Genomic DNA, 27958 nt, shown 5'->3' on the forward strand with positions numbered 1-27958 from the left:
TTCAGATCACAAAGGCTTTGGGAACTTCGCCTAGTGTGCATGGGCTTGAAATCAGATGAGGATGCTAAACTCTACATTGGAAACTCCATCCTTCAGGATATGATGAGTTTTTCCTCAACTCCTCTTGCTGATGATGAAACTAAAGGACTAATCCTTCAGGTGATACTTTCTTTTCTTAATTGTCACTTCGTGTTAATTTTGCATTATACAGTTCCTTTCTCCTAACTTAATATAGGACTAATTCTGAAACATATCTATGTGGTATCTTTTTTCAACTTTGGCGCACAACCAACGCGACAAAATCTTTATTCTTTCACTTTTTTCAGGTTGTGGGGAAGTCAGCCAAATTCAATAAGATGGCCAGACATCTAGTTCAAAATTGTGGTCTGTTTTCATGGTGTTCATCACTTATCTCAATGTTTATACAAAGCCCATTAAAGACGACGATTTTCGCTGGTGGTTGTCTTGAATGTATGTACAATATCACTCCATTAATGCTATTAGTACTATAGAATGTTGTTTTTCGTTAATTGAATTTCTTTGTGATATTGCTTTATCAGGTTATAACTGATGCTCTGGCCTCCAGAAGCGTCACAGAATGGTTGCAAGAGGAAGAGATAAGAGGGTCCTATGGAGAATGTGGTCAGAAATCCATAGTAGAGTCCGACCACAACAACCAAGTTTCATTTCCCCTCGAAGGGCTAATGGAAATCTCATCGCGTTTATGCAGACTTTTGGGAGGTGGACTGGTTTCAGTACAAGAAAATAGTACTTTGGTTGATTTAATTCTGCAGGTACTGTCTGCTACACAAAAGATATCACAGAAACTACGAAAAATGTACCAGCCACATTTCACCATCAGTATCGATGGATTATTCCAACTCTTTGAGGCTGTTACTAACTGCCATTCTCCTCAAGTCGAAGCTATTGCAGAGCGTGGGCTTGATACTATATTAACGAGCACCCCGTCGTTTGAACTTTTATGCATGGTATCTTCCTCCCTCTCTCTCTTCTCTGACTTATTGAGTATTCCCTCCAATTTGATTTGAACAGTTCAAAAGTTTTTGTATCATACGATAACTTTCAGGACGTAGACAAGCTGAGAAGGTTTCTATTGTGGGGAACCTCTACAGCCTTGAAGAGTGACCTTAGAAAGGGATCTATACCAAGTGAGTCTCAAGAGGAGAGTATGGTAGCAAAGTTTCTCCGTTGGCTGTGTGCTTCTGTGATTCTTGGGAAGCTTTATTCTGAGGCTAGTAATTCGGACCCGACAGTCTTGAGTAAAACAAAGCCAGAAAATTTGTTAACATTGTTAGAATACTTTAAGACGAGGAATCTCGAAGGTAGCGAGACAGAGTCCGAGCACATAATAGGGGAAGTAATCGTACACCTCCAACAGCTTTTGTCTACAAACTACAGTGTTCTTTCTTCTGTTGTATGTGCACTTTCTTCCATGCGTCTTCGTAATGGCCTTGAAAATGCAGGTACGCTGCTTTTCACCAACTAATATAACTCCTCTTGTTCTAGGAATTACTGGACTCCGAATGGGAATGAATTCTGGATTGAAGTAGTTTTTGGGTGTTGATATTTGAAATTAAGGTTGATGCATGAATTTCAGTTGGTTAGAGATATCTGCTGAAACTATAGTATTTGATATATTGATTCTTAGGTGTTAAGCTACATCTGTTTATGTCCCAATATGCTCACGTGTTTCTGCCACTCAACATGTTTGTAAGTTGAAAATTTGCTATTCTTCATAGGTTCAGAGTCTGATGGCGATGACAAGCTCATCAAATCTCTTTGTTCTAGAATAAGCAGTCCTCCCGAGGCTACACCAGACTGGAGATGGTAAAACGATTTCCTCTATTGTTCAGTCATTTTGTAAAACTTTGTTAAATCATTCCAAACCTTGAACATTGTTTCTTATCCGCAGGTCTTATCATCAAGCATGGAAGGATCCTTCATCTGAACCGGCCACAGATCTGCAAAAGATCGATGAATGTCATGCATGCCAACACCTTCTGCTGATGTTCACTGATATGCTTAGAGTAAAGCCAGGGGAATCTCAAAAGGTGTCGCTTCATAAAAGTTTTGACATGGCTAGTGTATTTGATTGGGAAAGAGGTTTAGTCGAGACCTAGTTATTCTGTTCTATCAAAAATCAACCAGTTTTGCTTTATCAATTATCAGTGACATAAGTTATTGATTGACACGTGTGAACAATTGTCAAGTTTTGTTGCCTAGTATCAATGATAAAAGCTCCCAGCTAATTTTCTCCTAGTGACCCCACGAAAGATAAACGTCTGAACTATTTTATACACAAATGTATACATAATCTTATTTACTTTGAATCCAAGTGATTTCTAATGTATCTGAAGAGACCTTCACGTGATTCGTGGATCACTAGACGAAAGTCATACCTAACAAACAGACAAAACAGTTTATATGTTGGTTCTAGCAGTTCTTTGGTCTGTGGTACTTAGGAGGCAGAGACGGGCAGTGCTCGTTCATATGCGGGTATGGCTCCATAGTGTTGTAACCGGGAAGCTCCATTCTGTATTTCCCAAGTATTTGACAGTACGGTAGCTTTACATCGTCGTTGTCGTTGCACCATCTGGGCAAACGGCTTGCATTGTTCTCGAAAAACTTGAGCATGTAAGCATCTTTGATCTGCAAAAAAATTGATTCACCTGTTCAGTATGTGTGTGTGTGTAGAGGTATCTTCTAGATCATGCATAGGGTAGTTCTCTTACCGTGAATTCAGTGACTTGGATGGAACTAGAGATTGGATCAAACAAGCCACCTTCTTTATACATTTCGAGGATGAAAGCAATACAAGAAGTTGATTTCCCATCGCTATATATCCAATCATCTCGTTCAGGAACTGCTAGCAGCTCGTCAAAAGAGGATCCACGCTTTTCGACCTCCACGAGTACATCAGGAAGATCAAGACCCTGCCATTTCACAACATCTTAAATAAAACGATAAGATGATAACAAAGAAGAATGTGGAGTCGAAGCTAATACCTCAGTCCCGAGTCGCTTGTTCAGAGCTTCATTCCACATATTAGCAGCATAATCAGGCTGGATTTTGCTCCAAACTGTCATGACAGAAGCAACCTGGAGACATATCAAACAAAAGCAAAGAAGATACAGAGCAAGGCAGTCATTAACCTCAACAAAGGTTTTGTTTAATGAGAGAACGAAGAAAGAGACAAAACTGAAGCTTAAGAGATGAGCAAAACCTACAAGATGAGCATCCAGAGGAGGTGGGTAGTTCCCGCTGATGGTATCGATCCAGCTAAAAATCAAGTTGTGATAGCCATACGGTTTACCATCCATGCTGCGAGCATATTCCCATGCAGCTGTAACATTAAACCTGGCTCGATAATCAGGATGCAGCGGTAGCAATGCAATATGAGGATTTGCGTCATCCTTGGTTTGTTCGAACTCCCACCACTCTTCCCATGGCAATACCGCTATCACATCTTCTCCCTATGACCCCCCAAAAAGAATCATTAGTATAAAATATGAACATGTCATGTCAAGGATGTGCAAACGAATTCAAATCAAGCATTTCAAAGTGTTACCTTCTCATTTTCATTCCCGGATTCACCAACCCAGAGTTTCCCATCAGAATCCCTCAAACAGACAGCAGTGTGGCCAGCATAAGCTCCGCTTACCCACTTCTCAAGGGTCTCAAAACCACCCCACCGCCCACGGATCTTTGAGATAGCTAGCAAGTCTCCAGAGTGGATTTCATCGGTAGTGATGTTAGTAACCCAAGGCTGAGGGCGAGCATAGAAATTAGCACCCATATGCTTCTCAAGAAACGCTATATTAGAATTCTCCCCCCAACCGGTATTGGTAAAGAGAGGGAAGACATCCCACAGCGCTCTCAGAGTTCCCACCATCCCTGCTTCCATGAGGAATATCGAAACTCCTTTCTGCTTAACCTGATCAAAATTTGAGAATCATCCATTAGACATATGAATACTAAAACTGAAGAAAATACAAAAAAAAAGAGCAGCTTGGGCTTACATATTCATACTCAGCTTTTCCTTCCCACTCATTGAACTCCATGGTGTGCTCTCTTGAAATGAAGTACCAATCCCATGTCACACGGTATGGTGTCACAAAGACATATATATCCATGCAAGTCCAACTATGTGCCTTGTCCACCTGAACAAAAACACGTAATAGCTTGAATCAACCTTAACATCAATCAAAAACAGTTCCACAATCAGTCTAAACGGAGGGACATAATCATATAACGATTTTTCTAGAACAATTTATTTTAGAATCGGTTTAGGCGTACGGTCTAGTCATCGGCCTAACCAATAAGCCCTCTATATAGTGATCCTTGAACATTTGTTTCACATGTTCATATACAAATATAGAAACAAAGCCAAATGAAGTAAAAATCAATTAACAAGCTAACCCCACGTACAACAACTTGAACATATTCCCTCAAAAATCAAACCATTGAAAAAAAACATGCAAAAAAATAAAAATAAAAATTCATTAATTTCGTCAACCTTAATGTGAAGTGTTCCGCCGCCGAACTCGGAGCCGGACTTGTTATTGAGCTCCAACCAAGCCTTATTCTCATAAAAGCAAGCACCTTTCCACTCAACGGCGTCGTTTTTAATAGAAGCCGCGCCGATGTAAGTGGGGAGGAGGTCCACGGCGGAGCTGAGAGAGTTGAGAAGCGGCCAGGAGAGTTGTCTGGGCAAGAGCGGGAGAAGATCCCGAGGGTGAAATGGTAATTTCACAGACGAAACAGTGAGAAGCATCAGTACGGTAACGGCGAAGATGATGGCCGGAGCAGAAGACGAAACCGCCATTGTTTGATTAACGCCGTGAGTCAAGTGTCTCACTTTCCGTGTCGAACTCGCAAACTCTTAATGAGAGACTTGGTTTAACGTATTTATTCGAGTATATTCTTCGAATACGTGTAATGAAATTGGAAGGGGGTGTAATATCTATTTTTAAAATGTTAGGTCTAAGTTCGTGAATTTATAAACTAAGAAGCCGAATTTTGAAATGTTTCTATAAGTTTTCGCAACTGGTCATCTCTAGTGATCACTATAGCCCCACGCATCTCTTACGTGCACCACAACATAACTAATAGCCTAATCTCTTCCTCTTTATATTTCGTTTACTGGTTTGAAAAAAATAGGACATCTCTTTCAATGGCTGTGTCATTTCAAACCAAGTACCCTCTAAGACCCATCACCAACAACATCTCAAGAACCCAACGTCCTTCACTTCTCCATGTTCGTGTCACGTGCTCTGCTACTACCACCACCAAGCCTCAGACTAACCGTGAGAAGCTTGTGGTTGAGAAACGTTTTGTGAGTCCTCTTTCCAACGACCCAACTCTGCAGTCTACATGGAGTCACCGCTTATGGGTTGCAGCTGGTTGCACCACCTTGGTGGTCTCTTTAGCTAAGTCTATCACTGGAGGGGTTGGCTCTCATCTCTGGCTTGAACCAGCTTTAGCCGGTTATGCAGGGTACGTCTTGGCTGATCTTGGCTCTGGTGTCTACCACTGGGCTATCGATAACTACGGTGACGAGTCAACGCCACTAGTAGGAGCCCAAATCGAAGCGTTTCAAGGTCACCACAAGTGGCCTTGGACAATCACAAAAAGACAATTCGCCAACAATCTACACGCTCTTGCACGAGTCATAACCTTCACGGTGCTTCCGCTAGACCTTGCGTTTGACGACCCTGTGGCTCACGGCTTCGTGAGCACGTTTGCGTTCTGCATAATGTTCAGCCAGCAGTTCCATGCTTGGGCTCACGGAACCAAGAGCAAGCTTCCGCCTCTCGTGGTGGCCTTGCAGGACGTAGGGGTGCTTGTTTCGAGGAAAGAGCACGGGGAACATCACAGAGCACCGTATAACAACAATTACTGCATTGTGAGTGGGGCTTGGAACAAGGTTCTGGATGAAAGCAAGGCCTTTGAGGCATTGGAGATGGCGTTGTACTTCAAGCTTGGCGTGAGACCGAGGTCATGGAGCGAGCCAAACTCTGAGTGGACAGAAGAAAATGACATCTCCACCAGCCAAGCGTAACCAATAGTTACAAGGTGGATCTATGCGGTGTTTGAAAACAAATTATTTATACATGTACAAGAAAATTTAAGGAATATATTGATAAGATTATTTTTTTTGGTAATTTATATTGAGTACAAAAGATGAGTACAAAAGAGAGCACCTAACAGTTTTAAGTGTCAGATCCAACGAATGAGTAGACAGAAGAGACACAGGGGAACCAGTACTGACATTTTCCGTCTTTACTGCCATTGTCGATCATTGCAAGGCCCTCCTGAAAACAAGTTAATAGTAAAATTGCAAAGTTTCAGGACCCACATTGGTTGGTAGGGTTGCATTGTGTTTACCGTATTGGAGAAAATGCATACCTCTAACAAAGTTTCGAGAGCATCTATGACCCGACCAGATGTCCACGAGAGCCGTCTTTGTACCTCTTCCACAGTCACAAAGCCTTGACCCTGTGATGGAAATTAACATAAATCCTCGAGACACTTCAGTTAAAAGATAATGCAAAACATGTGCTTAAAGAGTATTATAACCTGAGCCAACTCCAAGATTTGGTTATGATCTTTGTTGAGCTCGGTGGGGACTGAACGGACAAGCTTTTTCTTGCCAATTGTGATTACTTCAAATCCACTTCCCAAAACCTAAGGAGAAAAGCCCAACATAGCAGAGCAAGAAACAGTTCAAATTTTCCTTTTTTATGTTGAGAATCTGAAAAGAAAAGAAAAAAGGCAAGTCAGATAGTACCTTTAGCTTGCTAATAGCTCGAAGACAATCGTCTTCGGTGACAGCTTCACGGTCTTTTTTCCTTCTCTGACGAAGATGACTGCAAAGCTCTTGCAAGCTGATCAAACCTCCATTGAGTGATCTTGTAAGCATGCAAACTTCAATAATCTGAACTCCTGTTTGATCAAATTTACACTACTTTATACATGTGGCGATCCCAAGTAAGAAAAAGAACTATACATATGCCAGTGTTTACGTTCCCTTTCCAAACATGGACTTAACAAGACGTAGCACAATTAATATAAGCCTATCTTCTCTGGAAGTAAAAGAAAAACATGTCAGGTAAGAGACCAAACATACCAAGTTCATAGTAGAAGTCACCAATTCCCAGGAGCTCAGCCCAGAAGCCCTTGTTTGAAGCTAGTGGATCTACACCAACTTTAGCACACATCTCATGGAACTGAGCTCTAAAGGCTGGATTTTTACGAATGTCATTCTGCAACCAAAAAGGCAAAAAAAAAAGAATGCTACTTTTCAGTGAAACTAACCACACTAATCCGACAGATCATGTTTACTTATGTAATAGCAGAGAACCAAACAAATACATAAAACTTCTACAAAAAAATAAAAAAAAATTGGACCTTGTGTTTACGAGCGAACTCTTCAAGCTGGGACTTGAACGTGGCAAGCTGTTCTTTCATCATATCAGTTCGTAACTTGGCCACATTCTCTCCTAATAACCGGTACTGATCCTGTTTGATTTTTTTTTTTTTTGGAGATCATAGCCAAAAAAACAATCAACAGAAGGTACGGATTGTTAGAATACAAAATATACAAATCTAGTTTAGAAGCAAAACCCGAGCAGCAGCTGCCTTTTGTAGCCCTCCGATTCCTGGTCGTCGCCGCATCTTTCCCTGTTTCTTTGATCTTCACAATTCTCCGATTGGGGAATTATGGTTCCCGACTAAAGGGAATTGGAGAAGACGACATAGCTACTGGTCATTTACTTTTTAGTTTCTTTAGATTTCAACAATCAGAGTGGCGCAGCGGAAGCGTGGTGGGCCCATAACCCACAGGTCCCAGGATCGAAACCTGGCTCTGATAAACCTGTAACATAATTTTTTTTTTTATTCACCACCCGCTCGACTCTCGCTTTACGTTTCTTTAAATAATTATATTTCCAACCGTTATTATCTCAAAACACCTTTTAAAACGACATTGAAATTATGAAATAGAGAGACCACATGATTACGTCTTATGTTTATGTATGAACAACGGTACTAAAGCCAAGCTCTGATCCAACAATATTGTATCTTTTACAGACATAAAGACATTTGCTTACGAAAACATTTAATGGAAGAGAAACAGACAAAGACAAAATCTCTCACAAACTCAAGTTTACTTGTCGAATTGTTGCAGATCGATTTCCCAAACTGAAGCCAGCTGCATCACCAGCTCTTCCGGCGCTGGACCTTCCCAGTCTTCAGGCGGGTCCATGGTTGAACATGCGTCTTGTAAGTTGAACAAGATATCACTCTTCAGTTCCATTGGAACTCCAAATGTGTCTGCACCGTCTTGTAAAACCAATTCCAGCAACTTCAAATGCCAAAACAACAGAGAGAGACAAACACATGTTAAGATCAAAACATCATATGATTCTTGGAACTTAATGTCCTCTAAAGAAGAGATACCTGTTGAATCCAAGATAGGCAAATGTCGTAGAGATTGTGATCCAGGAGAAACTGGGCGATGAAATTAAGAGCTTCGTTTGCAATCTCATTTGACATCTGGTCAAGAGAAGGCCCTGTCTTGTCCATCAGTTTGATGATCAAGTGCTGGTCACCGGCGCAAAGGACTTCTGCGTAAGCAGAATCAATGTCACCAACACGGAGTGAGTGCATTGCATTACTCCATGAACTCCATATCGGGTCACGTTCCTGCCCTTCGCCTTCTTCATCTCCCATGGCTTCAGCTTCAGGGACAGCCGCAACTCGTGTTGGACGAGTGACTGCACCATCCTCGCCGGCTACTCTAATAGCTTCAAGTGTAGCTTCATCCTTTGATGCCTGCCACACACTTCTTGCTGAGGGACCTTCACCATATCTAATAGTCCCAGCTGCTTTATTATCCCAACCTCTCCTGCCATTTCCCATGTGCTCATTCTGATATTGTTCCGACCGGGGTGATCTTCTTGGCCCGTTTTGTCCGTTTCTGGAAGCACCATGTTGATGCATGAACCAGTCATCCGGCATGTCAGAACCCCACATCCTGCCCCTCATAGCTCCATCAGGTTGTGAGCCTCTCTCCCCTGGACCTCGGCCATTATATTTTCCAGTGGAGTAGTTTGCAAAGCTATTATATTTGCCAAATCCAGCTGTGGGATTACCCCTACGACCTGATGATATTGAAAGATCTCTTGCCATGTCTTCAACAATCCTCTCTAAACCCCTTACCCTGCCCTCTAAGGTCACCATACTGTCATGTGAACCACCAATAAACTCCTGGAGCATGTTCATAAGGTTAGTCTGTTGTCTCTCCAGCTGCAATAACTGCCTCTGGATCGCTGTCCAATTTCCTCTGTTACTTGTAAAAGATCCTTCAGAATGATTATCAGTATCGGAGATAGCGGCGTGATTCCCGGCTGTCTGCTTTCCATTTACAACGCCAGCCTTATCATCAGCAGATGTCCCTGCCTGTGATATGTTCCCATCAGACCTACCTTTTACCTGTTTATCACTCGCAGACTCTGGAAATCCATGATCATTTGATTGGATGTTCTTGAAGCGATTTGAAGATCCCATGGCATTGAGATCATCGAGTCCTGATTCTTCCTCATCTTCATTTTTACATCTACGAGGAACTACTACTTCCACGGACTGCCTTCTTTCTAGTCTTTGGAAAAATTCAGGATTAAACTCTTTGTCACTTAACGCAGGTGCTTTCTTCTTCAACATGACTGCTGCTTTTTCAGGAAGACCTCCTTTTGCCTTAGAAGCAGAATCAGGTAAGAGTATTGAACCATTGGATGCCTCCTTTTTCATTAGATCAGATAGATTAGACCTTTTATCCCCGTTCTTCTCTGAACCAAGCTGCTCACCAGATGAACTCTTTGACTCGTCTGGAGCACCATCTACAGATTTTCCAGAAATCTTTTTCCATAATTGTAGGGCCTCTGTCACACTTTCCCTGACAGGTTTAATCTGTCCAAGAAAATACCATTATTAAATTGTTTTGAGAAGATCACCACATAACCTAACTAATACACTTTCCATGAATGTAGCATTTCACAAAACATTCCCCAATTACAACGCTCACTAGTGAAAGGAAAGTGATAGATAACTGAAACTTAAGATAATGCAGATCATAGTAAATAAATAACGAAAGAGGCTCGGTGAGAAATCAAATGATGAGGAAAGCCAACAAGAACCATCAACTACCAATTGATATGCCTGAGCTGGTTATGACATATCACATATGACATTATTTTACAAACAATTACTGAGCTTTCGATGTTTTAAACACGGTCATAGTGGAACTGAATTTACTTAGAGAAAGAGAACGTAGCTACCTTGTCAAACCGACAGGTCTCAAGCGCCGCAAGAGTGGAATCTGTTCTGTCCTTTAGCAAACTGCTAGAATGTGATGCCAATGCGGTTAAGGTCTCAGCCGCAGCCTTTCGTGTTACCCAATCTGTACTTCCAAGGCAATCATGAATACTTTCTAGCAACGACTCCAAGCTCTGAGGCGCAATGGCTCCAACCTGAACCAGAGTTATTGATCTGTTACTACTCTTTTTCATAGACAAGTTAAACCATTGAACCAACTAGCAACGAAGTACCAGAAGTAAGGACTCAAAATTACACTTTATCTAGCTAACCAAAATGAAAAAAAAAAAAAAAAAATTCAGCAAACCTGAGAGAGACTCGAAACGACGGGCAAAAGGGAAGCTTTAGCCAAGAAACTAGAATTACTCAAAAGCTTGCAGATTCTAGGGCAAAGCTTCTGGAAAGAAGCAACGGGAGGAGTAGCAGCCGATTCCACCATCCTAGCCATACACACCGCCGCACCAGATTGCACCACTTTATTCTGCTCACCCATAGCCTCAAACAACGGCTTAACGAACAACCCCACCGCAAGCGTATTGCTCCCTTCCTCTCTCCCCTTGAGATAAATCCCCGACAGAGCCCCGATCGTATCCCTACACGCGTCCCTGACTCCCGAATCCGAGTCCTTGAGGCGCTTGACGACCTGCGCGATGATCCGGGTGAGATGCGCGGCGGTGGAGTCGGAGTGGAGGCTGCAGACGTAGGAGAGGAGGTGGAGGCACTCCTTCTTGACGGAGGGTTTGGGATCGGAGCAGGAGTCGTAGAGGCAGTTGAGGAACATGGGTAGGGTTTCGGGGGTGAGGGATTGGATCGTTTTCTCGAGATCTTCGACGGCGATCTGGTAGGTGTCTCGATCGGCGAGTTTGGAGATGGAGGTGAGGATCTTCTGCTTCTGCTCCACCATGGCTTGGAACGAAGTGAGGGAACTGGGATTGGGATTGGAGGATGACCTAGAAGATGTTGCGCTTGATGACCTTGCTGGTCTTGTTGGCTTCGCGGACGTCGTGGGTGTGCTCATTTCTGAGAATGCTGATGAGAGGAGAGGAGAATAAGAGAGGCGATTTGGAGAAGGAAGACGAGATCTGTGTCACAGTGGAGAGAGTAACGATGGTTAAGACTGGGATTAGGAAATGAGTCGCTCAATCTTCAAGCTTTCTCAAACTTTTTTTTTTTTTCAAATTTTAAGATTTAAAATAGTTACTTATTCCAGTGCTGGAATATTGTTTTGTTGCGAAAATTTGGGCTTGGCACTTTAGGCCCATAGCGAATAAGGCCCAACAGGTTTATATATGTTTTCTCTGCTAACCTTGGAGACCATCATGTGCTCATCCTTTTTCATTTTATTTTTTTTGGGACTAATGCTCATCCTTTTTCTATCAAAGTCTTGGATCAGAAAAACAGTCCTTCCGACTGCATTCGTTTCCTGAAAAGCTCCAACTCTATACCGCAAAGATCTTTCCGATGTTCTTAACAATCTTTCTGTAGCTCCACCAACCATATGACTTGGCCTATGATCGATCACCTTTTAAACATGTCCAAAACTGAACACTCTTCTACAACAGCATCGAGTTAGGTTCACTATGACAGACACATATGCTCGGATTCACTAATCCAACACACGAGTTTTCCAATGAAGTTATATCCAAAACATATATATATAAAAGAGTTCTCTAATGAATGTTCAATTATTACTTTGAATCCATCCAAAATAATACTCTATCGTGTTTACTCGCATCAGCTTTGTTTCTCCCAAGTATTATAAGCTTAAACAAGGAGATTGAAGACGTAAAAGAAAGCAATAAGAAAGCAAATGGAACTTTGGTAATGAGAGCTAAATATGAAATAACAAACTAAATATTTCGAAGGTTTTAAACTTGGAATTAAGATCCGACAACAGTGTAGATAATGAAGCTGAGATTTCCAAAAACACTAATTGCCAATCCAAAATACAAAAAGAAAAAAAGACACGCAGATAAATACTCAATTTGATCAAGCAGTGATCTCCTTCTTGAGTTTTGCAAGCTCTTGCCTGACAACGCCAGCTTTCTGCAAAACAAAGCACCAAAGCCATATTAACACTTTAGTTACGCACAAGGCACCAACACAGTCATAGAATTTCCAACAAATTAACACACAAACTGACCTTGATTTTGGCCAACATGATCTTGAACCTGTCAAAATCATTGAGGCTAGCCCTACGCTTCTGAACGATAAGCTTCCTACCCCATGAGCTCTTCTCCCACTTGTTCTTCACGTCTACAAACACTTTCACGGATTAGATGGGAACAAAAATAAAAAAAACTCAACTTTACACATTAAACACAGCATCACAACTCACCAGCCTTCTCCATGGCCTCGATCAAAGCCTTCTTCTTTGGGACTCTGTTGATCTCAATCACGATATCGGTGAGAGACAACCTCTTGAAGTTCATCTGGATCCTCTCCATGTCTGGGGCGTCAACCAAAGCCTAAACGCCAAGTACAAAACAAGGACTCAATAAGAACAGTATAATGAAACTAAAATTCACAATATAGACAAAAGTTTATAACACCAAGTCAAGAGTCATCAAGGTAGGTAATGGCTTTATAGCAGTTATTATCAGCAAATCATTTAGATAATAAACCCACCTATAGATGAAACTAATCTAGGGAAAGGCAACTTTCGTTCACAACCAAAATGTTCAGCTAGTTCAACATTACAACAAGAGGTAAGCTAACACTGACATTACGTCTGAATAAAAGAAAAATTAAACATACCCTGTTCTGGTCAACGACGTCGACGATGACGACGAGCTTTCCATGGTCTTTTCCGTAGTTAACAAGTGCAACTCTCCCGATCTCCACGTACCTCTTGAACACCTAAACGATCACAAACAACACATGAAAATCTCAGTCACAACCACTTGACTGAAGACAACCTAAACACTTGTCTACAATAAATATCGAGAACAAAGAAATCACAAAATGTAAATCTCACCATTTTCGCTTAGAAGGTTAGAAGCAAAAAGTTGAGGAGAGCAAGAGCAGCTGAAGGCGTCTTACCTCTTGCTGAAGAGACTATTTAAACCTAAACCTAAAGTTCTTTAGGGTTTTCCGTTTTGGGCCGTAGTTATCAAATAAATACTTAACAGGCCCATATAATGGTTCAAATTCAATAACTTAAAAGCCTAATAGTAAAACGACGTCGTTGAGCCTGGCTGGCTCTTTGCCTTCTATATGCTTTTACATACATTTCGTTGATAATCATTTCATCGATCATTCTGCGACAGAACGTTACAAAAGTCAACGATTTATTAATATTCACGGAACTATGATTCGGTTACAGATGTAAAAAAAGGAGGGGGTGACAGCAAAAATCGAAACTCCGACTAACTGTCATGACTAATGAGACCAGGTCATCTTTATCAGGCAAGAGGAAGATACTTATTAAAAGCGACGACCAAACAAAGAAAAAAAGAGACAGAAAAAAAAACTAAAGAAACCCAAATAACAAAAGTTTCTGTCTTTTTCGACTCCAATTCACTGGGTCACCCCCCTTCAATTCCCGATCTTTTTTTTTCTTCAAAAAGAAAAAAAAACCGACAATATTTCTTCATTGATTGTTGTCGATCGAGTTTTTGAGGGGATCCCGGTCCAGTGTATTGGTGGTTTCTGTTAATTTTTTTTCCCGGGTAAAAATTTGCGGTGTATAATTTGGGGTTGGAGATGTGGGGAGGTGCAGCTGAGCCGGTGGATTCTTATTACCAAGTTCGTCCTGAGTGCACAGATGTCGCCAAGACTAGATTCAAAATCAAGGTTACATTCTTCATCCTTGACAAAAATGTTGATTAACATATATATATAATCCAGATTCATTGCTTATTGATCTTGTCTGGAATGCAATGATCTCTCCTAATGAGGGACACATTGATCTTAGGAGCTGTTTTTAAGGCTCTCAGATCTATACTTTGATCTCATTTGATATTTTTCAGCTTCGCTGATTTGTGTGTTTTAGAGAAAGGCATGGACTTGTTTGCCCTATATTTCGTGAAATATAATTCAGAAAAGGAGTTTGGCAACATGTGTTTGATGTTAAGAGCCACTGAAAGTTTCTGACCGATCATTTTTGTGATGTTCTGTGGTGCAGCCAGGCAAAACTCTAAGTGTAAGAAAATGGCAGGCTGCATTTGTCCAAGACGGGACTCTCGATATTGGCAAGACTCTAAGACGAATCCGGAGAGGGGTATGTCATTTTCTCAAAACTCTTTTTTGGCCTAGACTTTTGCTTTTAATCTCTTCGACAATTAATTGATTTGTAGGGAATCCATCCATCAATTAGAGGCGAAGTATGGGAGTTCTTACTTGGCTGTTATGACCCATCTAGTACTTTCGACGAAAGAGAGCAAATCCGACAACGCAGAAGGTAAAAGATTATCTTGTCCTTTTTTTATATGTTTACCAATCTTTGCTGCTACGTTTGCTTTAACTAATGCGTTGATATCTCCTTTCAGAAAGCAGTATGCTTCTTGGAAAGAAGAGTGTAAGAAAATGTTTCCTGTGATTGGAAGTGGAAGTTTCATTACAGCACCTGTAGTTACTGAAAATGGCCAACCTAACCTTGATCCTCTTGTTATTCAAGAAATCAACTTAGGTACAAAAAAAAAAGAAGAAAATATCATCTCTTCCCTTTTCTTTTTCCATTACCTTAAGTTTTTTTCTAATAGTAATTAATGTGCTTCTTCTCTCAGGTACAAACTCAAATGGTTCAGTTTTCTTTAAAAAGCTCACAAGTCGTGGACCTCTTGATAAGAAAGTTATCCAATGGCTCCTATCACTTCACCAGATTGGTTAGTGTGACTTTATTGTTATCATGTGTGGCTTCATCTATCTCCTCCACCGGTTCGTTTAAGTTGTTTAATTTTTGTATTTTGTCAGGTCTTGATGTGAACCGTACAGACAGGTCTTTGGAATTTTATGAGAAAAAGGAGAATATGTCCAAGCTTTGGGATATTCTCTCTGTTTATGCTTGGATAGACCAAGATGTCGGTTACTGTCAAGGAATGAGTGATCTTTGTTCTCCAATGATTGTGCTTCTTGAAGACGAAGCTGATTCATTCTTTTGTTTTGAGAGATTAATGCGTCGATTGGTACTTGTTACCTTTAACCATACTTTCAATGTATCTTTTTCGTGTTTGGTATTATGGTAGTAAACGTTTATGTTTTTTCGAAATGAAAAGCGAGGAAACTTCCGGTGCACGGGGAGATCTGTTGGAGTTGAAGCTCAACTTACTCATTTGTCTTCAATTACTCAGACTATTGACCCAAAGCTTCACCAACATCTAGGTATAACTACTACTACTGCTACTACAGCTTCTTTGCCTCTCTATGTGTAACATACTCATCTGTTAACCACTGCTCTGGTTCTTGTGAAATGAAGATAAACTAGGGGGAGGTGACTATCTCTTCGCCATTCGGATGCTAATGGTTCAGTTCAGAAGAGAATTCTCGTTTTGTGACTCTTTGTACCTTTGGGAGGTAACGATGATTCTTGTCTCTCACTCTCTCTCTTATAAGGATATAATTTTTCTTCTACATTCTTGAACTGATGCTCAATGACAAACCTATTCCCATAGATGATGTGGGCTCTTGAGTACGACCCTGATCTCTTTCACGTGTACGAGGCGCATCAATGCGGGACTGAGAAACCCGAAGTGTCCAATGGTAAACCAAAGTCGATGAGCCAATGCGGAAAGTACGAGAGGCAAAACATGAGGAATGGAGGCAAAAGCGCGGAAGGTCCTTTGCCTATATCTGTTTTTCTAGTGGCCAGTGTCTTGAAAGACAAGAGTTATAAGCTCATGACTGAAGCACGTGGACTTGATGACGTCGTTAAGGTTAAAACATAGATTATTCGTCTCTTTTAACTTTTCTTTTATTCTGGTGAATCACATTCCTCATCCCAGTTACTTATGATGATGATGCTCTTAGATACTCAACGACATGAGTGGAAACTTGGATGCCAAGAAAACATGTTCTGGAGCTATAAAGATACACAAGAGATATCTCAGAAAGGTTACTTCTAAGTTTCTGTCTGTTTGTGTCTCTCTGCCTGGAAGTCTATCTTATGTTGTGTTCTCTCTTATTGCAGGCTAAGAAATAGCACTGGCAAACATTCATGATTCTCCCTGCTTAAACCTGGGTGGAAATTGAGCCTTACTACACACACAAACACATACACAAGGAAAAAAAAACATATTTGTAAGCTGTTCATAAAATTTGATTTTGCATTTATATATATGAACAACAAGATGTTTTTTTTTTGTATGTATTTACCGAAGGGGAAATTTAAAAAGGAAAGAGACTGTTCTTAAGTTCATAATACTCATTTTCTGTTATACAAAGACGAAAATATAGACCAAAGCACAACCTGTAGTAACGGGCAAAAGTGTATTTAAGTGACAGACAATCACATTACTTTTGATCAATGGATACAAGTTTCCTTGGATCAATCTCAAATCTTTGAATAAAGAGATAATATAGACGTTCTCTACAAGTTAAGAGACCACAGCTAAACAGAAAGCAACTTGCATAATTAACTAAGGCTCACGTCAGTTGCACCCTATGCTTCTGCTGTTCTGCAGCATGGACTCTGACTGTTATTTGATGTTTACCAATCTTCTAGACTAAGGCACAATTTGTATTAAGGGGCAAAAGTGAATTCAGAGAGAATTAAGCTGCATCAGTTCCTTTTGACTAATGGATACAAGTTTTCTATGATCAAACAAAATTTAAATAGATACATAAAACAATTCTCTTCAAGTCCCTTTACCATGGCTAAACAGAAAGCAACTTACATAAAATAACTAATACAACAATACCTAAACACTGCTTAATTAAAACGAATACGTGATGGCGAGAAATGTTGTGATCACTAGGAGAATCAAGGGCAATAATCTCATGCCAGATAATCTCTTCCCGGAACTCTTCTTAGGAAAAAACTTAGGAAGCTCACATTGTTCTCCATTGAAGAAAACTCTCTTAGGGAATCCATCTCCTCCTGGAATATTCAAACTCCCCAAATGCTTTTTAAACGAGATAACCGACTGCATTTTCCCTGGAACCATGGGGTCTCTACCAGGGTGCGTCCCGTTCTTCAGACCGATCAAGAAGTTCATACCACGAAGTCCTTGGAAGAAAATGGTCTGGTTCTTAGGTGGAATTCTCGACCCATTAAAGGAGTAAACATTCTCATACCCTAAACCAGCTTTCCCCAAATCAACAGCAGCAAACCAGTCCTCCACCGCATTAGCTCCCCAGTTAAAAACCGTTACCCTCGCCGACCATCCATCAGCGTAGTCCGAGTTAACATGCCAGTTCAAGCTGATTCCGCAGTTGTCAGGACAAGGGAGCTTCTTTGGGAAAGCCAAGTGTTTCCTCTTTGCCCATACTTTTGCCTTGAGCGTCCTGTTTTCAAACGGTACCAAGAGCGAGTCGGGAGGGAGGAGAAGCTGTCTGGCGTTGTCGTTGCAAGTGTCGGTGTCTATGTCTCCGCAACCGCAAGCGCATGTGTTGCAAGGAATGGCTGAGTCGTTGTAGAAGGCTGAGTAAGAGACACAGCAACGAGCAGCTTTTGGTTTAGGTTTTGTTATGTTGCAGATGATTTGCCAGCTGGCGAAAGCGTAGGTGGTGGCTTGGAGACCGCTCGGGTCAGGGAACCCGGTTGGATCTACTCTTACAGGTGGTCCGCATTTGTACTGAGGATTGACTATACCGTCTATTTTCCAATGCTGAGGAGGGAAGAAAGCTGTCCTGTTCTGATCAGGTGGCACCTTGTATACCTAAACCAAACACATTCAAATCCTAGATGAAACACTCCTAATTAGGATGAGCACAATTACCTAGAACCAAAAACCAAAACATACCAATCCGAAAAAATGAAACCGAACCAAATTTCATAGTTATCTAAAATGGCTCTTGTATCTCTAAAACCAAAAAAATCTAAGCGGAATGGGTATCCGAAATTTTAAAAATGTAGTTTATATATCTAAAATATTAGTTTTATTTAGTTCTGAAATAACTAAATATTTTTAAAATACTGTCTATAAACCTAATTATCAGTAAAAATTGAATTCTCAAATGTTTTATCCAAATTTTTTAAAAATTAGTCAAATCATAAATTATATTCTTAACATTCTCTGATATTAGCCGGTTTTTAATATTGTTATCTAAACCAAACCTAAAACTGAATTAACCGAACCAAATTTAGATAATACAGGATGGATCTCTGGAACCGAAAACCCAAAAACCTGAAAACCAGAACAAACAGAAACCGAACTGGCCATGCCTACTCCTAACTATTTATTCACCAAACACTTTACTTGTTCTGTCTTGGGGGCTAACCTGTAACTGGAAAATGGCTCTGGACTTAGAGGCATCCATGAGAGCTGGCAAGAGAGTTCCATTCTTGCAGCAATACGGCAACATGCCGATGAGTTTATCTTCTTTACGTTCAGCTGGTAAGTCTTTAATAATAGGCTTCTTCTGACAAGTAGCTACCTGAGAGAAATCAAGATCCCCATAAAACTGTCCTGCCTTGCTGTGCAAGCATTCTGAAGGGTTCTTCTCGGCTGAGTAAGCTCCACGCAAGGAGTGGATGAACTCTCCTCGCATCCACTCAAATGTCAAATTCCAGTGGTCTAACCGTCCCAATGGACTATCATTGTCTATAGTTACCTGTTCAAAAACATATCAGTTTCAATCATTTATGTATGTATCGATAGAACTGATGGATTTGGTGACTCGCCTGGGCCATGTAGTTACTTGTGTAAGCTTGAAGAACATCATATATTATATTCAAGTCTCCATGTCGTCTAGGCGTGAACTTGGTTTTGGCTTTTTTCTTAGCTTTAAACTTAGGGTTCCTCTTGCAGCAAACTTGCATTGTACCACCTGACTCATAAACCAGACCGAAATAAATAAGAAAACAATCACAAAAGTAGTTTCTTGCATAACAAGAAACTAATCCGGTTTTATGAGTTAGGTTTAATTTTACCTTTTGAAGTAGCGGCAGGGCATTGCCATCCATCGTTAACAAGCTTGATCGATTTCGGAAGTGGCGTAGCCGTACCTCTACCACCAAAAAGCGTTCCAGTTATCTCGATATCCGTTGAGATCTTAGTGTAGTCACCAGCTGTTTCTATCGAGGTCTTTAGATCTGTATTAGGAGAACCAATGAACGTTGTCCCATTACTTGCGTCATAAGGAAAGTCACCATCCGATGAGACAGCTCCCGTGGCGGAAACAATGATCTCTCTGTGGTTATACCCGACGAACATTTCCCAACCTTTGACCTCTTCTATCCCCGTGTTCACGATCATAGCCGTCGCCTTGAACGACCAGGCTTGAGCCGTCGCGTTCTTGGTGCGAGGATATAGCTTTTCGCGGCCGCCGGAGCTGTAGGACATGTATACCCCGTTGCAACGGGCAAGACCTGGAGGAGGAGTGTCTTTTTTCGTGGCATCTTCGCCGTAGTCTTGAGCGAGAGATAATGTCGGGAAGAGAAGAATTATTAGAGGTAATACAAGGAGAAGCAGGTTTGAATTAAGGTAACGTATCTTCATCTCTAACGTGTTTACTAAGTTTCTTAGGACGCAAGAAAGAGAAAATAGAGAAGAAGAAGAGAGATGGTCGAGAAGCTTAAGCGAATTAGAGAGGCGGAGCATAACTGTTTCTTTTCCTCTAGTTTTTTTTTCTCCCTTCTTCTCCGGAGAAAACAGAGATAATATAAAAGGAGAATATTAAATATCACAAAAATGTCAAATCTGATTAAACCGGATCTGACCAAAGAGTATCAAAAAACGCAACTTAAACCGAAAACAGTAAGAAAAACAAAAATTGTACATTTGAAGTTTGAAAATCTTTCAATCCAAATCCAGCAATGCGTGATTTCGTTTGTCTTTTTGTTTGCATTGTCAAACTGAATGTATCAAATGTAACATTGGCTGCCATAGTTTCAGCCGCACTAAACTCTTTTATGAATCTGTAAGATATATTTCTGTTGACAACAAAAGCTTTTACCTTTCATTTTCATTTTGCACTTAAACAGAGTTCTTTAGAACTATGGTTTATGTTCTTTAAAGCACAACTACATGTTGTCCTCAAATGCTTTCTTCTCTTACTAAACCATTTTGCTTTCTATATCTTGTAATTAAAATAAGCAACCATGATCTTAGACAAGAACTTTTGTGAAACACCATGTGGCATAACAACTGGTAACATAATGACTGAAAATATTCAACCCAACAAAAAAAAACTGTTGTTTCTATACATGTAAATGATCAGCATTGACGAGAAAGTATGAGAGTGTGTATATTTTGTTTGGATGTTACTGGACGAAATTGGTTCAGGACAACATTCTCTTAAATGAAAAATACTTTTGAACTTTGTTTTGGTTTGCGATATTTGATCACAGTTACATAAATCGAAAGCATTTTCGATTTTGAGACTGTTGTCCTGAGCAAAACTCGTTGTTTCAGGAATAATGAGTTGGATAACTTGTACCAAACGAAGACTATATAAAGCATTTAATAAAAACAGACAAGTTTGAGTAAACCAAATCTCTGTTTCCATTCTTCACTGAAACATCTTTCTACGAGAGAAACTTTCTTGTGTACTCTAATGAGATTTGCTCGTCTTCTGTGTGCTGGCATGGAGTATTCTTTAACACAAGAAAGTTAAACAACATGCCAGCAGGCTGAAAACAAGGAAATGTCATTAGAGATCGCTTAAAGCATGATTCGAAGAGTAACCATTTGAAGTTGTAAGAGACAGAAGAGCTTAAAAAGAGTACATGTATGTATTTTCATAAAGTGAATAGTGTAACAAGGCGGAGTTTATGCACTGCCGCTCATGCATTCTCTTCCACGTTTCTTCAAAGTTTATACGCATCAATTCTACAGCTCATATTACGCAAAACTTTGGAGAATCGTTGAAGCACACATCACTGGCAGGCATGGAGGATGCATGAAGCATGGTAGTGAGCAAGATAATTGGTTGTGAAGAGAGCCGGAGATGTTTCAGAGTATGTTCACTCATTTAAGATGTTGAAGCACACATCACTGGCAGGCATGGAGGGTTGTGCATAAAAGCATGGTAGAGAGTATGGAGGGTGCTCACATACTCTCAAATGTGAATCTCTCCTCCCACCTACCATAACCATTCTTCTGGATACATAATAAATACACCCATAATCTTTACCAACCACCACTTTGTCTATTTTCGACTTGTTTCAGTTTGAAACCAATGGGATATGTAAAAGATACTGTATAATAATAGATTTTCATGAATTTGATTCAAAATATAAAAAATTCATGAACTGCATGCATACAGATGTAAGGATTTTATACTAGTACTAAAATCAGAACAAGTTCTATGTATGACCAAACCAGTGAGTTTGCAACGTGTCACCAAAGGTTTTCTCTTACTCTTGCTTTAGACAGAAGGATTTTACAAGAGAAAACTGTGAATAACTCAGCTAAGAAACTGATATCTCTTCCATGCCGCTGATTTCTTCAGTTAGCTGATCTTGTACTTTGGGCTCCAAGTCGATGAACTGGTTCGACTTGCTTGCTAGATGTGAGATGCTTACTCTTCCTTGACGTTTGATGTAATCCGCAACCGCATTCATCTCTTCCATTGATATGTAAATGTATTTTCCTCTATCATCCATTACACCAGAGAGCCGTCCTGTATAAAAATGAGAAAGGATTTTCAGATCTTAAAGAGTCCATTACCGTTTTACAGACATCAATGTTTCATCCGCTTATTCATATTGCTTCAGGTATATTATACTCATGATTGATCACTGACTACCTACCATACGAGTTCTAGTTTTTATGATTAGACAGAGAGAGAGAAATTACCAATGCTCTCCAAAGAGGCGATCCTGTTGATGCATTCCTACACCAACAAACAATTTGAATCAGATCAGACTTTAGACCAATGACAAAATGTATTCATATTTGCTTCATAGAAAGATGTAGCCAGTAGAAACCTGAGTTCGTAGATTAAATTCTGCGGCTAGATCTTCAAGTGGAACACATTTTTGTTTCTGCAATCACATCAAAAAGCAAAATGAAGGCACAGCATTTCTGCACATTGATATGGGATGAGACAATACTTGTATCTATACTTCGTTATGTTTGTTTCTGTTGGTAGAATAACGCTTATAATGGGAGATGGGAAAGTGTTGGGTTATTCAAGATGTACCTTTATGTATTCAACAAACTCTGAAAGCAAATCTTGGTTTCCACCCTGCACTTCCTCTGTAGTACCTTCAGCGTCAACAGAGAACTCCCCTTTCCATTTGTCAAACTCTAACGCAGCTGCCTCTTCTTCCTTGGCTTGTCGTGCTTTTTCTTCTTCTTCCTACAAAGCAGCCAAGTTCAGCAGGAAGCCGAAAAAAGAAGAGAACTGGAGATGATAATAATTGACCGACCAGCTTCCGCTCCTCTGCCTCACGCTCCTCATCCTTCTTCCTCCGCATCTCTGCATACCAATCTTGTTTTGTACTCCTTGACTCTCGTGCAGCTTCTTCAGCCTTTACCAGAAAATATGAAGAGAATTTTGATCAGGAAAGTCTTGCCATGTACTATTCTGATCTCAGAACCAATGCTACAATCTAAAACTTTCCCAGTTGGGACTGTAACTGTTCAACTGATACTACTAAAATTTCCCCATCCTTAACCTTGCTAGAGTTCTGATAGAATATTAGAAGGAACTCATGGGGGATAGAGATTGTATAGGCACCTGTCTTTGTTCTTCTCGTTCTTGACGCTTCTTCTCCTTCTTCTTTGATGCTCTGGCTTGATTCCCAGTGGCTTCATCTTCATCCTCATCTTCACTCCCACTGATGTTTTCTGTTTTCACATTTACGCAAATAAATAGTTCATTTATTTTCGAAACCTCGCCTAATCTTAATCTAGCTTTACAGCAAGATGAATAACAAATTCTCCCAGGCTTGACAGTAAACACTCTAACCAATTGTCAACAGCTATAAAGTATCTGTAACTTGATGTTCATTCATCTGAAAGCCACGCTCTTTTATCTGATACTGTGTTTATACTTTTGAGAAAACGAAACTCAACCCTTGAGAGATTGAATAAACAACGTAAAAGAGACAGAGAAGCTCTGTAAAGTAGGAACCTTGAACGTTAGAAGCTGAGGAGGAGCTAGCACCACCAGAAGAAGCTGCAGGTCTCCGACGCATTCTACGCCCACCACCACCAGTAGCACGTGCCACGTTTTCACGTGCCTGAACCTGTTTTTTAATAATTTCACGCAAAAAAAAAAACAGAGGAATTACGTAACAATCCATTTCGCAAAAAAAAAAAGGTTAATTAAAAATTGAGAAAGTTACCTGCGGCGGTTCTGCATCTTCCTCGCGTGATCTGGCATCTACCCGACGTTTCCACAAGAACAAAGGAATCACCGCAGCTATGAGGATCATCGACACTATCAAAGCGAATATCTGCTCCTCCATCTCTTTCCTGCGATCCCAAATGTTACCGAGAAAAAAGGAATTTGAAAGAAGTGAAATAGGAAAGGATCGTTCCACACTCTAACCTAATCTCGTTTTGTTTTCTTCTCTGTTCGTAGTTTCACCTAAACCGTCTTGCTCCAGGATTGCAGAGCTCCCTCCCTCCCTCCCTCGATAGAGAAGACAATCGATGGGGTTAGTTTCGTAATTACGACTCCTGGTACCCTCTACATGCGTAAGAGTCTTCGACACTGATGCACATGTTTCATTGGACTACTATCTTCGTTTATTTTTCTGTATAACAGTCGTTAGTTTCATGTTTTGCTATTAAGAAAATGATAATTTGAGATCTTCCCTATACGCGTCCGAATTCAGGTCTGCATTATCAATGAGCTTTGGCAGAGGAGAAACAAGAATGATACTGTAATGATTAAACATGAGATCTATCTCTTGGTAAGGAATATATTCAGAGAAGAGGCGAAGTTAATGAAGATTTCTTAAATTTTTCATATTAAAGAAGTGGCAAACCCAAAGTACATAAGATGGTAGTCTCTTAGTATCATATTGCGAATATAAAAAAAAAACAGTAACAATTGATCAAAGATGAAAGTTGAAGAAATGTTTTGGAACAGGGAGGATAACAGTAATGATCCACTAGAGCAGAATGTAGCAAACGGCCTAGGGGAAATGTAACACAAGCAGCTCAGAAACCATGGATCTTGATGTTGTCCTTCTTCACAAGGCCAGCCTGTTCCAATAAAAAGTAAAAGAAATGAGACAGTGCAAAAATGTTTTATGTTAGCTTTGTCCTTAAAAAAGAGATTTGATTATCACCTGGACTAGGAACGTGGATACGTTCTTCCTCTGGTCGCCTTGAAGCTGAATAACCTACAGCAACGCAATAACATATAAATGACTATCCTTTGAAAAAGCTAAGCTTTGTAATTAGTCTTTAACTGTTCGTTGCATTATTTATATTCCAAATATAAAGAAATACAGTAGTGAAGTTTCAAAACACGCACCTGTCCGAGTTCAGAGTCTTGAACCACAGTTCCGTTGCAACAAAACTCCTTCTTGAGGTCCTTAAGTATCTTGCTGTAACTATACTCTTTCTTCAGCCCCTGGACTGTTGTCAAGCTTTTTCTACCATTCCGCTGCTGGACACGTATGTGGACGTACTCCTTTGTTCCCGCACCTGAGTCCTCAGCATCCACATCAGCAAACGGGTCTGCAGAAATATCAAAAAAAATAAACTCATTAGCTCATATCAAATCCAACATGAGAAAACATTTAACAAAATCATATGAGCTAGATATGCAGAGATATTTCAATCAACTACGAATCAAATTTACAATTGGAGCTTACCGAAGGCAGTAGGGACCTGGGAATCAAGTTCAGACATGAAACTTTGTTGATCTGATGGGCAAACGACAGAGAAACTGAGACCTGAGCAATAAGACCAACATCACATAAGAATTTTACACACACACACACAGAGAAAGGTAAACATAATTCAATTGGAGACTATTGATAAATAATAGTATATAATCAAATGGGAAAACTAAAGATTATCATCTGATCATATCCCATGAACCTAGTTGAGAAGATCCAGTTAAATTTACCCAAACAATGTAAAGAGAGAACATCAATCCATCAAAAGATTACGTTTTCTTAAGAAAAAAACATCAGCTGCATATTATAATAGATCATAAACCAAAGCTCGCACGAGAAACAAAACGAACAATTTCACCTCGAAATTATCGAAATTAAGGAAATAACAAGATTTAATCTGCAATCAGCTAAAGAAAACGCGGATGAAAGAAGGGCAATTCTACCTGATTCGAGGAGTAGCGTTTCGAGGATCTGATTTATCGGGAGAAGAGAAGAATGAAACCCTAGATTCGGATAAAGTATGCAACTTCTGTTTCGGTGGAGGGGAAAGAGAGGAAGACGTAGTCTCAAATAATATTTTCAATGTGGACTTGGGCTTCGTACTTAACCCCTTAGTGGGCTTTTAATTGGGCTTCACACGTATCCACTTGGTAGAGTTGATTTGTCCACTACACCAGTTCGAATGGCATCAGCTACTGAGATAGATTACACACCTCCAATCGAAATTATGGGATTTAATTAGTTGACTTGAGTTTATGTCATAAATTACATAGTTACGTGTTCTCGCACTTTCTTTTACAAGTGTTTTTAACCTCTTCTTAGAATTTAAATTTTTGTTTACCATGTCATTGATTTATGATCAGTGGCAGAGTGTCTTTTTTCTTCTTAAATGGCTTAACTTGAATTAGCTAGATGCTTAAAATGTCGTTTTTTAAATAAAAAAAAAGTCGAAATGTCAGAATATGAACTACACATCATACATGCATAGTTGCACTGCATGTAGACGCGGAGACTTGTCACTCCTCCACATTTGAGTATCCAACACCTAATCGCTACAAAAACTTTATAGCTTCTACCTTGCTCACGAACTTACAAACACATTCATGCAATGTTACACGTGATCTCCATGCAGAACATCTTCACGCCTATAAATACCAACCAACACTCAACTTCCCTCTTCACTCGAACCAAAACAATAAAAAAAACATACACACAAATATAGCAAATGGCGAACAAGCTCTTCCTCGTCTCGGCAACTCTCGCCTTCTTCTTCCTTCTCACCAATGCCTCCATCTACCGAACAGTCGTGGAAGTAGATGAAGATGATGCCACAAACCCAGCCGGCCCATTTAGGTATCCAAGATGTAGAAAGGAGTTTCAGCAAGCACAACACCTAAGAGCTTGCCAACAATGGCTCCACAAGCAGGCAAGGCAGTCTGGTAGTGGTCCTAGCTGGACCCTCGACGGTGAGTTTGATTTTGAAGATGACATGGAGAACCCCCAGAGACCACCACTACTCCAGCAGTGCTGCAACGAGCTCCACCAGGAAGAGCCTCTTTGTGTTTGCCCAACCTTGAAAGGAGCATCCAAAGCCGTTAAACAACAGGTTCGACAACAGGGACAGATGCAGGGACAGCAGATGCAGCATGTAATTAGCCGTATCTACCAGACCGCTACTCACTTACCTAGAGTATGCAACATCCCCCAAGTCAGCGTTTGTCCCTTCCAGAAGACCACCCCTGGGCCCTACTACTAGATTCCAAACAAAACCCTAGAGTGTATGAATGTGGTTGTGGATCTATGTCAACACCACACCTCATCGCGTGTTTCATAATATGTAAGGTCTTATGTAGGATGTTTGAGGCTAATGTAATTAGCACTACTCCATAATAAAAGAGGTTTCTAATGTTTACTTCGATGTACACCTGGTCCAAGATTTAAGTGGGTTACTTGATCAACTTAACTCACATCGGTTTAAGGGCATGCAAACCGTTCAAATTGATCTATATTTGCCTCCATCAATCTCGTATTTCTTCATTGAAGACTACAAATTTGCAACTAGTTTTTCAACTATTAGAAGAGCATTTTACATGAACTCAACTTGTTAATTAGCTCTTTTGTTAGCGACGATAAATCAAATATTCACATGCATGGTCAAGAGGAAGAGACAAGCCCAAAGTAAAATTTACGTCAACAACGCGCGGTCTCTTTTTATCAAATCTTCTTCTTCTTTATTCTGTCTACTCCTACACCTCTCTCCCTTTTTCTAAGCAACTCATTTGTCTGCATCCCACCAACTAATCCATAGCTAGAGCACTATAAAAACCCCAACTAAGTTTCTCTCTGCACTTCCATAACCACCAAATCAACTATTTATGTCTTTCGCTAGGCTATAGCAAACGAATCCATTTGTCTCCGACGCTTGAAGCTGCCTTGTCTCCTTTTTATATGGTAGCCAATGGTTTAAGACGCAAATGGTTTACACAACTAAAGGGAATACAATTGGAGGTATTTGACATACCCCAAAAGGCTAATACCATTAAAATTGCAAATAATTCATCGAACTGTGTTAGAAAATAAAAACTGAATTTGTGTAAGAAGTTCTATTCTTTGAAGATTGAATATAACAAAATTATTCTTCTATAATCCTTAGAG

At 40.2% G+C, this 27958-nt stretch overlaps 11 protein-coding genes and 1 non-coding gene across 12 annotated transcripts; 5 read left to right on the forward strand and 7 right to left on the reverse strand.

Annotated features, from left to right (window-relative positions):
* Window positions 1-460: 460 nt before the first annotated feature.
* On the forward strand, window positions 461-2280 carry LOC130503080 (uncharacterized). The gene is made up of 5 exons (XM_056997728.1): window positions 461-471; window positions 561-989; window positions 1088-1484; window positions 1761-1848; window positions 1934-2280. The coding sequence occupies exons 2-5, from the start codon at window positions 705-707 to the stop codon at window positions 2139-2141; spliced, it is 978 nt and encodes a 325-aa protein (XP_056853708.1). The 5' UTR covers window positions 461-471; window positions 561-704; the 3' UTR covers window positions 2142-2280.
* Window positions 2281-2294: 14 nt separating this feature from the next.
* Window positions 2295-4911, reverse strand: LOC108842148 (uncharacterized). Its single transcript, XM_018614974.2, has 7 exons — window positions 4538-4911; window positions 4041-4181; window positions 3590-3955; window positions 3249-3494; window positions 3027-3119; window positions 2754-2954; window positions 2295-2670 (listed from the first exon to the last, which is right to left on the reverse strand). The coding sequence occupies exons 1-7, from the start codon at window positions 4844-4846 to the stop codon at window positions 2455-2457; spliced, it is 1572 nt and encodes a 523-aa protein (XP_018470476.2). The 5' UTR covers window positions 4847-4911; the 3' UTR covers window positions 2295-2454.
* A 233-nt stretch (window positions 4912-5144) lies between these two features.
* LOC108826401 (fatty acid desaturase 4, chloroplastic) lies at window positions 5145-6185 on the forward strand. Its single transcript, XM_018599788.2, has one exon. The coding sequence runs from the start codon at window positions 5195-5197 to the stop codon at window positions 6080-6082; it is 888 nt and encodes a 295-aa protein (XP_018455290.2). The 5' UTR covers window positions 5145-5194; the 3' UTR covers window positions 6083-6185.
* On the reverse strand, window positions 6138-7805 carry LOC108826411 (vacuolar protein sorting-associated protein 22 homolog 1). Its single transcript, XM_018599799.2, has 7 exons — window positions 7648-7805; window positions 7432-7542; window positions 7151-7286; window positions 6812-6966; window positions 6601-6708; window positions 6430-6519; window positions 6138-6335 (listed from the first exon to the last, which is right to left on the reverse strand). Exons 1-7 carry the CDS (start codon window positions 7696-7698, stop codon window positions 6234-6236), a joined length of 753 nt encoding a protein of 250 aa, XP_018455301.1. The 5' UTR covers window positions 7699-7805; the 3' UTR covers window positions 6138-6233.
* A 17-nt stretch (window positions 7806-7822) lies between these two features.
* TRNAM-CAU (transfer RNA methionine (anticodon CAU)) lies at window positions 7823-7894 on the forward strand. Its single transcript has one exon. It is a non-coding gene; the product is annotated as a tRNA-Met (tRNA).
* A 101-nt stretch (window positions 7895-7995) lies between these two features.
* LOC108842804 (microtubule-associated protein TORTIFOLIA1) lies at window positions 7996-11587 on the reverse strand. The gene is made up of 4 exons (XM_018615832.2): window positions 10703-11587; window positions 10359-10550; window positions 8482-9990; window positions 7996-8386 (listed from the first exon to the last, which is right to left on the reverse strand). The coding sequence occupies exons 1-4, from the start codon at window positions 11411-11413 to the stop codon at window positions 8189-8191; spliced, it is 2610 nt and encodes an 869-aa protein (XP_018471334.2). The 5' UTR covers window positions 11414-11587; the 3' UTR covers window positions 7996-8188.
* Window positions 11588-12233: 646 nt separating this feature from the next.
* LOC108828127 (60S ribosomal protein L14-2) lies at window positions 12234-13494 on the reverse strand. Its single transcript, XM_018601703.2, has 5 exons — window positions 13373-13494; window positions 13153-13254; window positions 12734-12863; window positions 12539-12651; window positions 12234-12441 (listed from the first exon to the last, which is right to left on the reverse strand). The coding sequence occupies exons 1-5, from the start codon at window positions 13373-13375 to the stop codon at window positions 12385-12387; spliced, it is 405 nt and encodes a 134-aa protein (XP_018457205.1). The 5' UTR covers window positions 13376-13494; the 3' UTR covers window positions 12234-12384.
* A 234-nt stretch (window positions 13495-13728) lies between these two features.
* On the forward strand, window positions 13729-16759 carry LOC108827096 (uncharacterized). The gene is made up of 11 exons (XM_018600448.2): window positions 13729-14190; window positions 14522-14617; window positions 14694-14797; window positions 14886-15025; window positions 15123-15221; window positions 15310-15521; window positions 15612-15717; window positions 15812-15909; window positions 16008-16268; window positions 16363-16446; window positions 16523-16759. Exons 1-11 carry the CDS (start codon window positions 14101-14103, stop codon window positions 16532-16534), a joined length of 1302 nt encoding a protein of 433 aa, XP_018455950.1. The 5' UTR covers window positions 13729-14100; the 3' UTR covers window positions 16535-16759.
* Window positions 16760-17193: 434 nt separating this feature from the next.
* On the reverse strand, window positions 17194-20107 carry LOC130503078 (COBRA-like protein 11). Its single transcript, XM_056997725.1, has 4 exons — window positions 19427-20107; window positions 19178-19323; window positions 18775-19107; window positions 17194-18212 (listed from the first exon to the last, which is right to left on the reverse strand). Exons 1-4 carry the CDS (start codon window positions 20094-20096, stop codon window positions 17268-17270), a joined length of 2094 nt encoding a protein of 697 aa, XP_056853705.1. The 5' UTR covers window positions 20097-20107; the 3' UTR covers window positions 17194-17267.
* A 1592-nt stretch (window positions 20108-21699) lies between these two features.
* Window positions 21700-24152, reverse strand: LOC108843662 (DDRGK domain-containing protein 1). The gene is made up of 9 exons (XM_018616911.2): window positions 23998-24152; window positions 23792-23921; window positions 23578-23692; window positions 23182-23291; window positions 22871-22972; window positions 22642-22800; window positions 22427-22483; window positions 22296-22332; window positions 21700-22119 (listed from the first exon to the last, which is right to left on the reverse strand). Exons 2-9 carry the CDS (start codon window positions 23912-23914, stop codon window positions 21908-21910), a joined length of 915 nt encoding a protein of 304 aa, XP_018472413.1. The 5' UTR covers window positions 23915-23921; window positions 23998-24152; the 3' UTR covers window positions 21700-21907.
* Window positions 24153-24394: 242 nt separating this feature from the next.
* LOC108843663 (protein translation factor SUI1 homolog 1) lies at window positions 24395-25903 on the reverse strand. The gene is made up of 5 exons (XM_018616912.2): window positions 25747-25903; window positions 25277-25357; window positions 24934-25139; window positions 24746-24799; window positions 24395-24659 (listed from the first exon to the last, which is right to left on the reverse strand). The coding sequence occupies exons 2-5, from the start codon at window positions 25311-25313 to the stop codon at window positions 24615-24617; spliced, it is 342 nt and encodes a 113-aa protein (XP_018472414.1). The 5' UTR covers window positions 25314-25357; window positions 25747-25903; the 3' UTR covers window positions 24395-24614.
* Window positions 25904-26489: 586 nt separating this feature from the next.
* On the forward strand, window positions 26490-27221 carry LOC130503079 (napin-like). The gene has a single exon (XM_056997726.1). The coding sequence runs from the start codon at window positions 26529-26531 to the stop codon at window positions 27057-27059; it is 531 nt and encodes a 176-aa protein (XP_056853706.1). The 5' UTR covers window positions 26490-26528; the 3' UTR covers window positions 27060-27221.
* The last annotated feature ends 737 nt before the right edge of the window (window positions 27222-27958 follow it).

This window comes from Raphanus sativus, unplaced genomic scaffold (genome assembly GCF_000801105.2).
Source record: "Raphanus sativus cultivar WK10039 unplaced genomic scaffold, ASM80110v3 Scaffold0789, whole genome shotgun sequence".
Taxonomy (NCBI): Eukaryota; Viridiplantae; Streptophyta; class Magnoliopsida; order Brassicales; family Brassicaceae; genus Raphanus; species Raphanus sativus.

What these genes read in the sequence shown, in the direction of transcription:
- LOC130503080 (XM_056997728.1), top strand. Translation starts at nt 705, where the DNA reads ATGGAAATCTCATCGCGTTTATGCAGACTTTTGGGAGGTGGACTGGTT. An exon ending in CGTTTGAACTTTTATGCATG is followed by an intron (nt 990 to 1,087) that starts GTATCTTCCTCC and finishes GATAACTTTCAG; the next exon opens with GACGTAGACAAGCTGAGAAG. An exon ending in TAATGGCCTTGAAAATGCAG is followed by an intron (nt 1,485 to 1,760) that starts GTACGCTGCTTT and finishes TATTCTTCATAG; the next exon opens with GTTCAGAGTCTGATGGCGAT.
- LOC108842148 (XM_018614974.2), bottom strand. Translation starts at nt 4,846, where the DNA reads ATGGCGGTTTCGTCTTCTGCTCCGGCCATCATCTTCGCCGTTACCGTA. An exon ending in GAAAAGCTGAGTATGAATAT is followed by an intron (nt 3,956 to 4,040) that starts GTAAGCCCAAGC and finishes AATTTTGATCAG; the next exon opens with GTTAAGCAGAAAGGAGTTTC. An exon ending in ACAAGCGACTCGGGACTGAG is followed by an intron (nt 2,955 to 3,026) that starts GTATTAGCTTCG and finishes GTGAAATGGCAG; the next exon opens with GGTCTTGATCTTCCTGATGT.
- LOC108826401 (XM_018599788.2), top strand. Translation starts at nt 5,195, where the DNA reads ATGGCTGTGTCATTTCAAACCAAGTACCCTCTAAGACCCATCACCAAC.
- LOC108826411 (XM_018599799.2), bottom strand. Translation starts at nt 7,698, where the DNA reads ATGCGGCGACGACCAGGAATCGGAGGGCTACAAAAGGCAGCTGCTGCT. An exon ending in GAGCTATTAGCAAGCTAAAG is followed by an intron (nt 6,709 to 6,811) that starts GTACTATCTGAC and finishes TTTTCTCCTTAG; the next exon opens with GTTTTGGGAAGTGGATTTGA. An exon ending in CTCTCGAAACTTTGTTAGAG is followed by an intron (nt 6,336 to 6,429) that starts GTATGCATTTTC and finishes ACTTGTTTTCAG; the next exon opens with GAGGGCCTTGCAATGATCGA.
- LOC108842804 (XM_018615832.2), bottom strand. Translation starts at nt 11,413, where the DNA reads ATGAGCACACCCACGACGTCCGCGAAGCCAACAAGACCAGCAAGGTCA. An exon ending in TCGTTTCGAGTCTCTCTCAG is followed by an intron (nt 10,551 to 10,702) that starts GTTTGCTGAATT and finishes ACTCTGGTTCAG; the next exon opens with GTTGGAGCCATTGCGCCTCA. An exon ending in GCCTATCTTGGATTCAACAG is followed by an intron (nt 8,387 to 8,481) that starts GTATCTCTTCTT and finishes TGGCATTTGAAG; the next exon opens with TTGCTGGAATTGGTTTTACA.
- LOC108828127 (XM_018601703.2), bottom strand. An exon ending in ACGTCGTTGACCAGAACAGG is followed by an intron (nt 12,864 to 13,152) that starts GTATGTTTAATT and finishes CTTGGCGTTTAG; the next exon opens with GCTTTGGTTGACGCCCCAGA. An exon ending in CGAGGCCATGGAGAAGGCTG is followed by an intron (nt 12,652 to 12,733) that starts GTGAGTTGTGAT and finishes AAGTGTTTGTAG; the next exon opens with ACGTGAAGAACAAGTGGGAG.
- LOC108827096 (XM_018600448.2), top strand. Translation starts at nt 14,101, where the DNA reads ATGTGGGGAGGTGCAGCTGAGCCGGTGGATTCTTATTACCAAGTTCGT. An exon ending in CCTATCACTTCACCAGATTG is followed by an intron (nt 15,222 to 15,309) that starts GTTAGTGTGACT and finishes GTATTTTGTCAG; the next exon opens with GTCTTGATGTGAACCGTACA. An exon ending in AAAGCTTCACCAACATCTAG is followed by an intron (nt 15,718 to 15,811) that starts GTATAACTACTA and finishes TGTGAAATGAAG; the next exon opens with ATAAACTAGGGGGAGGTGAC.
- LOC130503078 (XM_056997725.1), bottom strand. Translation starts at nt 20,096, where the DNA reads ATGCTCCGCCTCTCTAATTCGCTTAAGCTTCTCGACCATCTCTCTTCT. An exon ending in CCCTGCCGCTACTTCAAAAG is followed by an intron (nt 19,324 to 19,426) that starts GTAAAATTAAAC and finishes TTTATGAGTCAG; the next exon opens with GTGGTACAATGCAAGTTTGC. An exon ending in CAAGTAACTACATGGCCCAG is followed by an intron (nt 19,108 to 19,177) that starts GCGAGTCACCAA and finishes GTTTTTGAACAG; the next exon opens with GTAACTATAGACAATGATAG.
- LOC108843662 (XM_018616911.2), bottom strand. Translation starts at nt 23,914, where the DNA reads ATGGAGGAGCAGATATTCGCTTTGATAGTGTCGATGATCCTCATAGCT. An exon ending in CTCAGCTTCTAACGTTCAAG is followed by an intron (nt 23,292 to 23,577) that starts GTTCCTACTTTA and finishes ATGTGAAAACAG; the next exon opens with AAAACATCAGTGGGAGTGAA. An exon ending in AGGCAGAGGAGCGGAAGCTG is followed by an intron (nt 22,801 to 22,870) that starts GTCGGTCAATTA and finishes GCTGCTTTGTAG; the next exon opens with GAAGAAGAAGAAAAAGCACG.
- LOC108843663 (XM_018616912.2), bottom strand. Translation starts at nt 25,313, where the DNA reads ATGTCTGAACTTGATTCCCAGGTCCCTACTGCCTTCG. An exon ending in CCAGGTCCCTACTGCCTTCG is followed by an intron (nt 25,140 to 25,276) that starts GTAAGCTCCAAT and finishes ATATTTCTGCAG; the next exon opens with ACCCGTTTGCTGATGTGGAT. An exon ending in AAGACTCTGAACTCGGACAG is followed by an intron (nt 24,800 to 24,933) that starts GTGCGTGTTTTG and finishes GCGTTGCTGTAG; the next exon opens with GTTATTCAGCTTCAAGGCGA.
- LOC130503079 (XM_056997726.1), top strand. Translation starts at nt 26,529, where the DNA reads ATGGCGAACAAGCTCTTCCTCGTCTCGGCAACTCTCGCCTTCTTCTTC.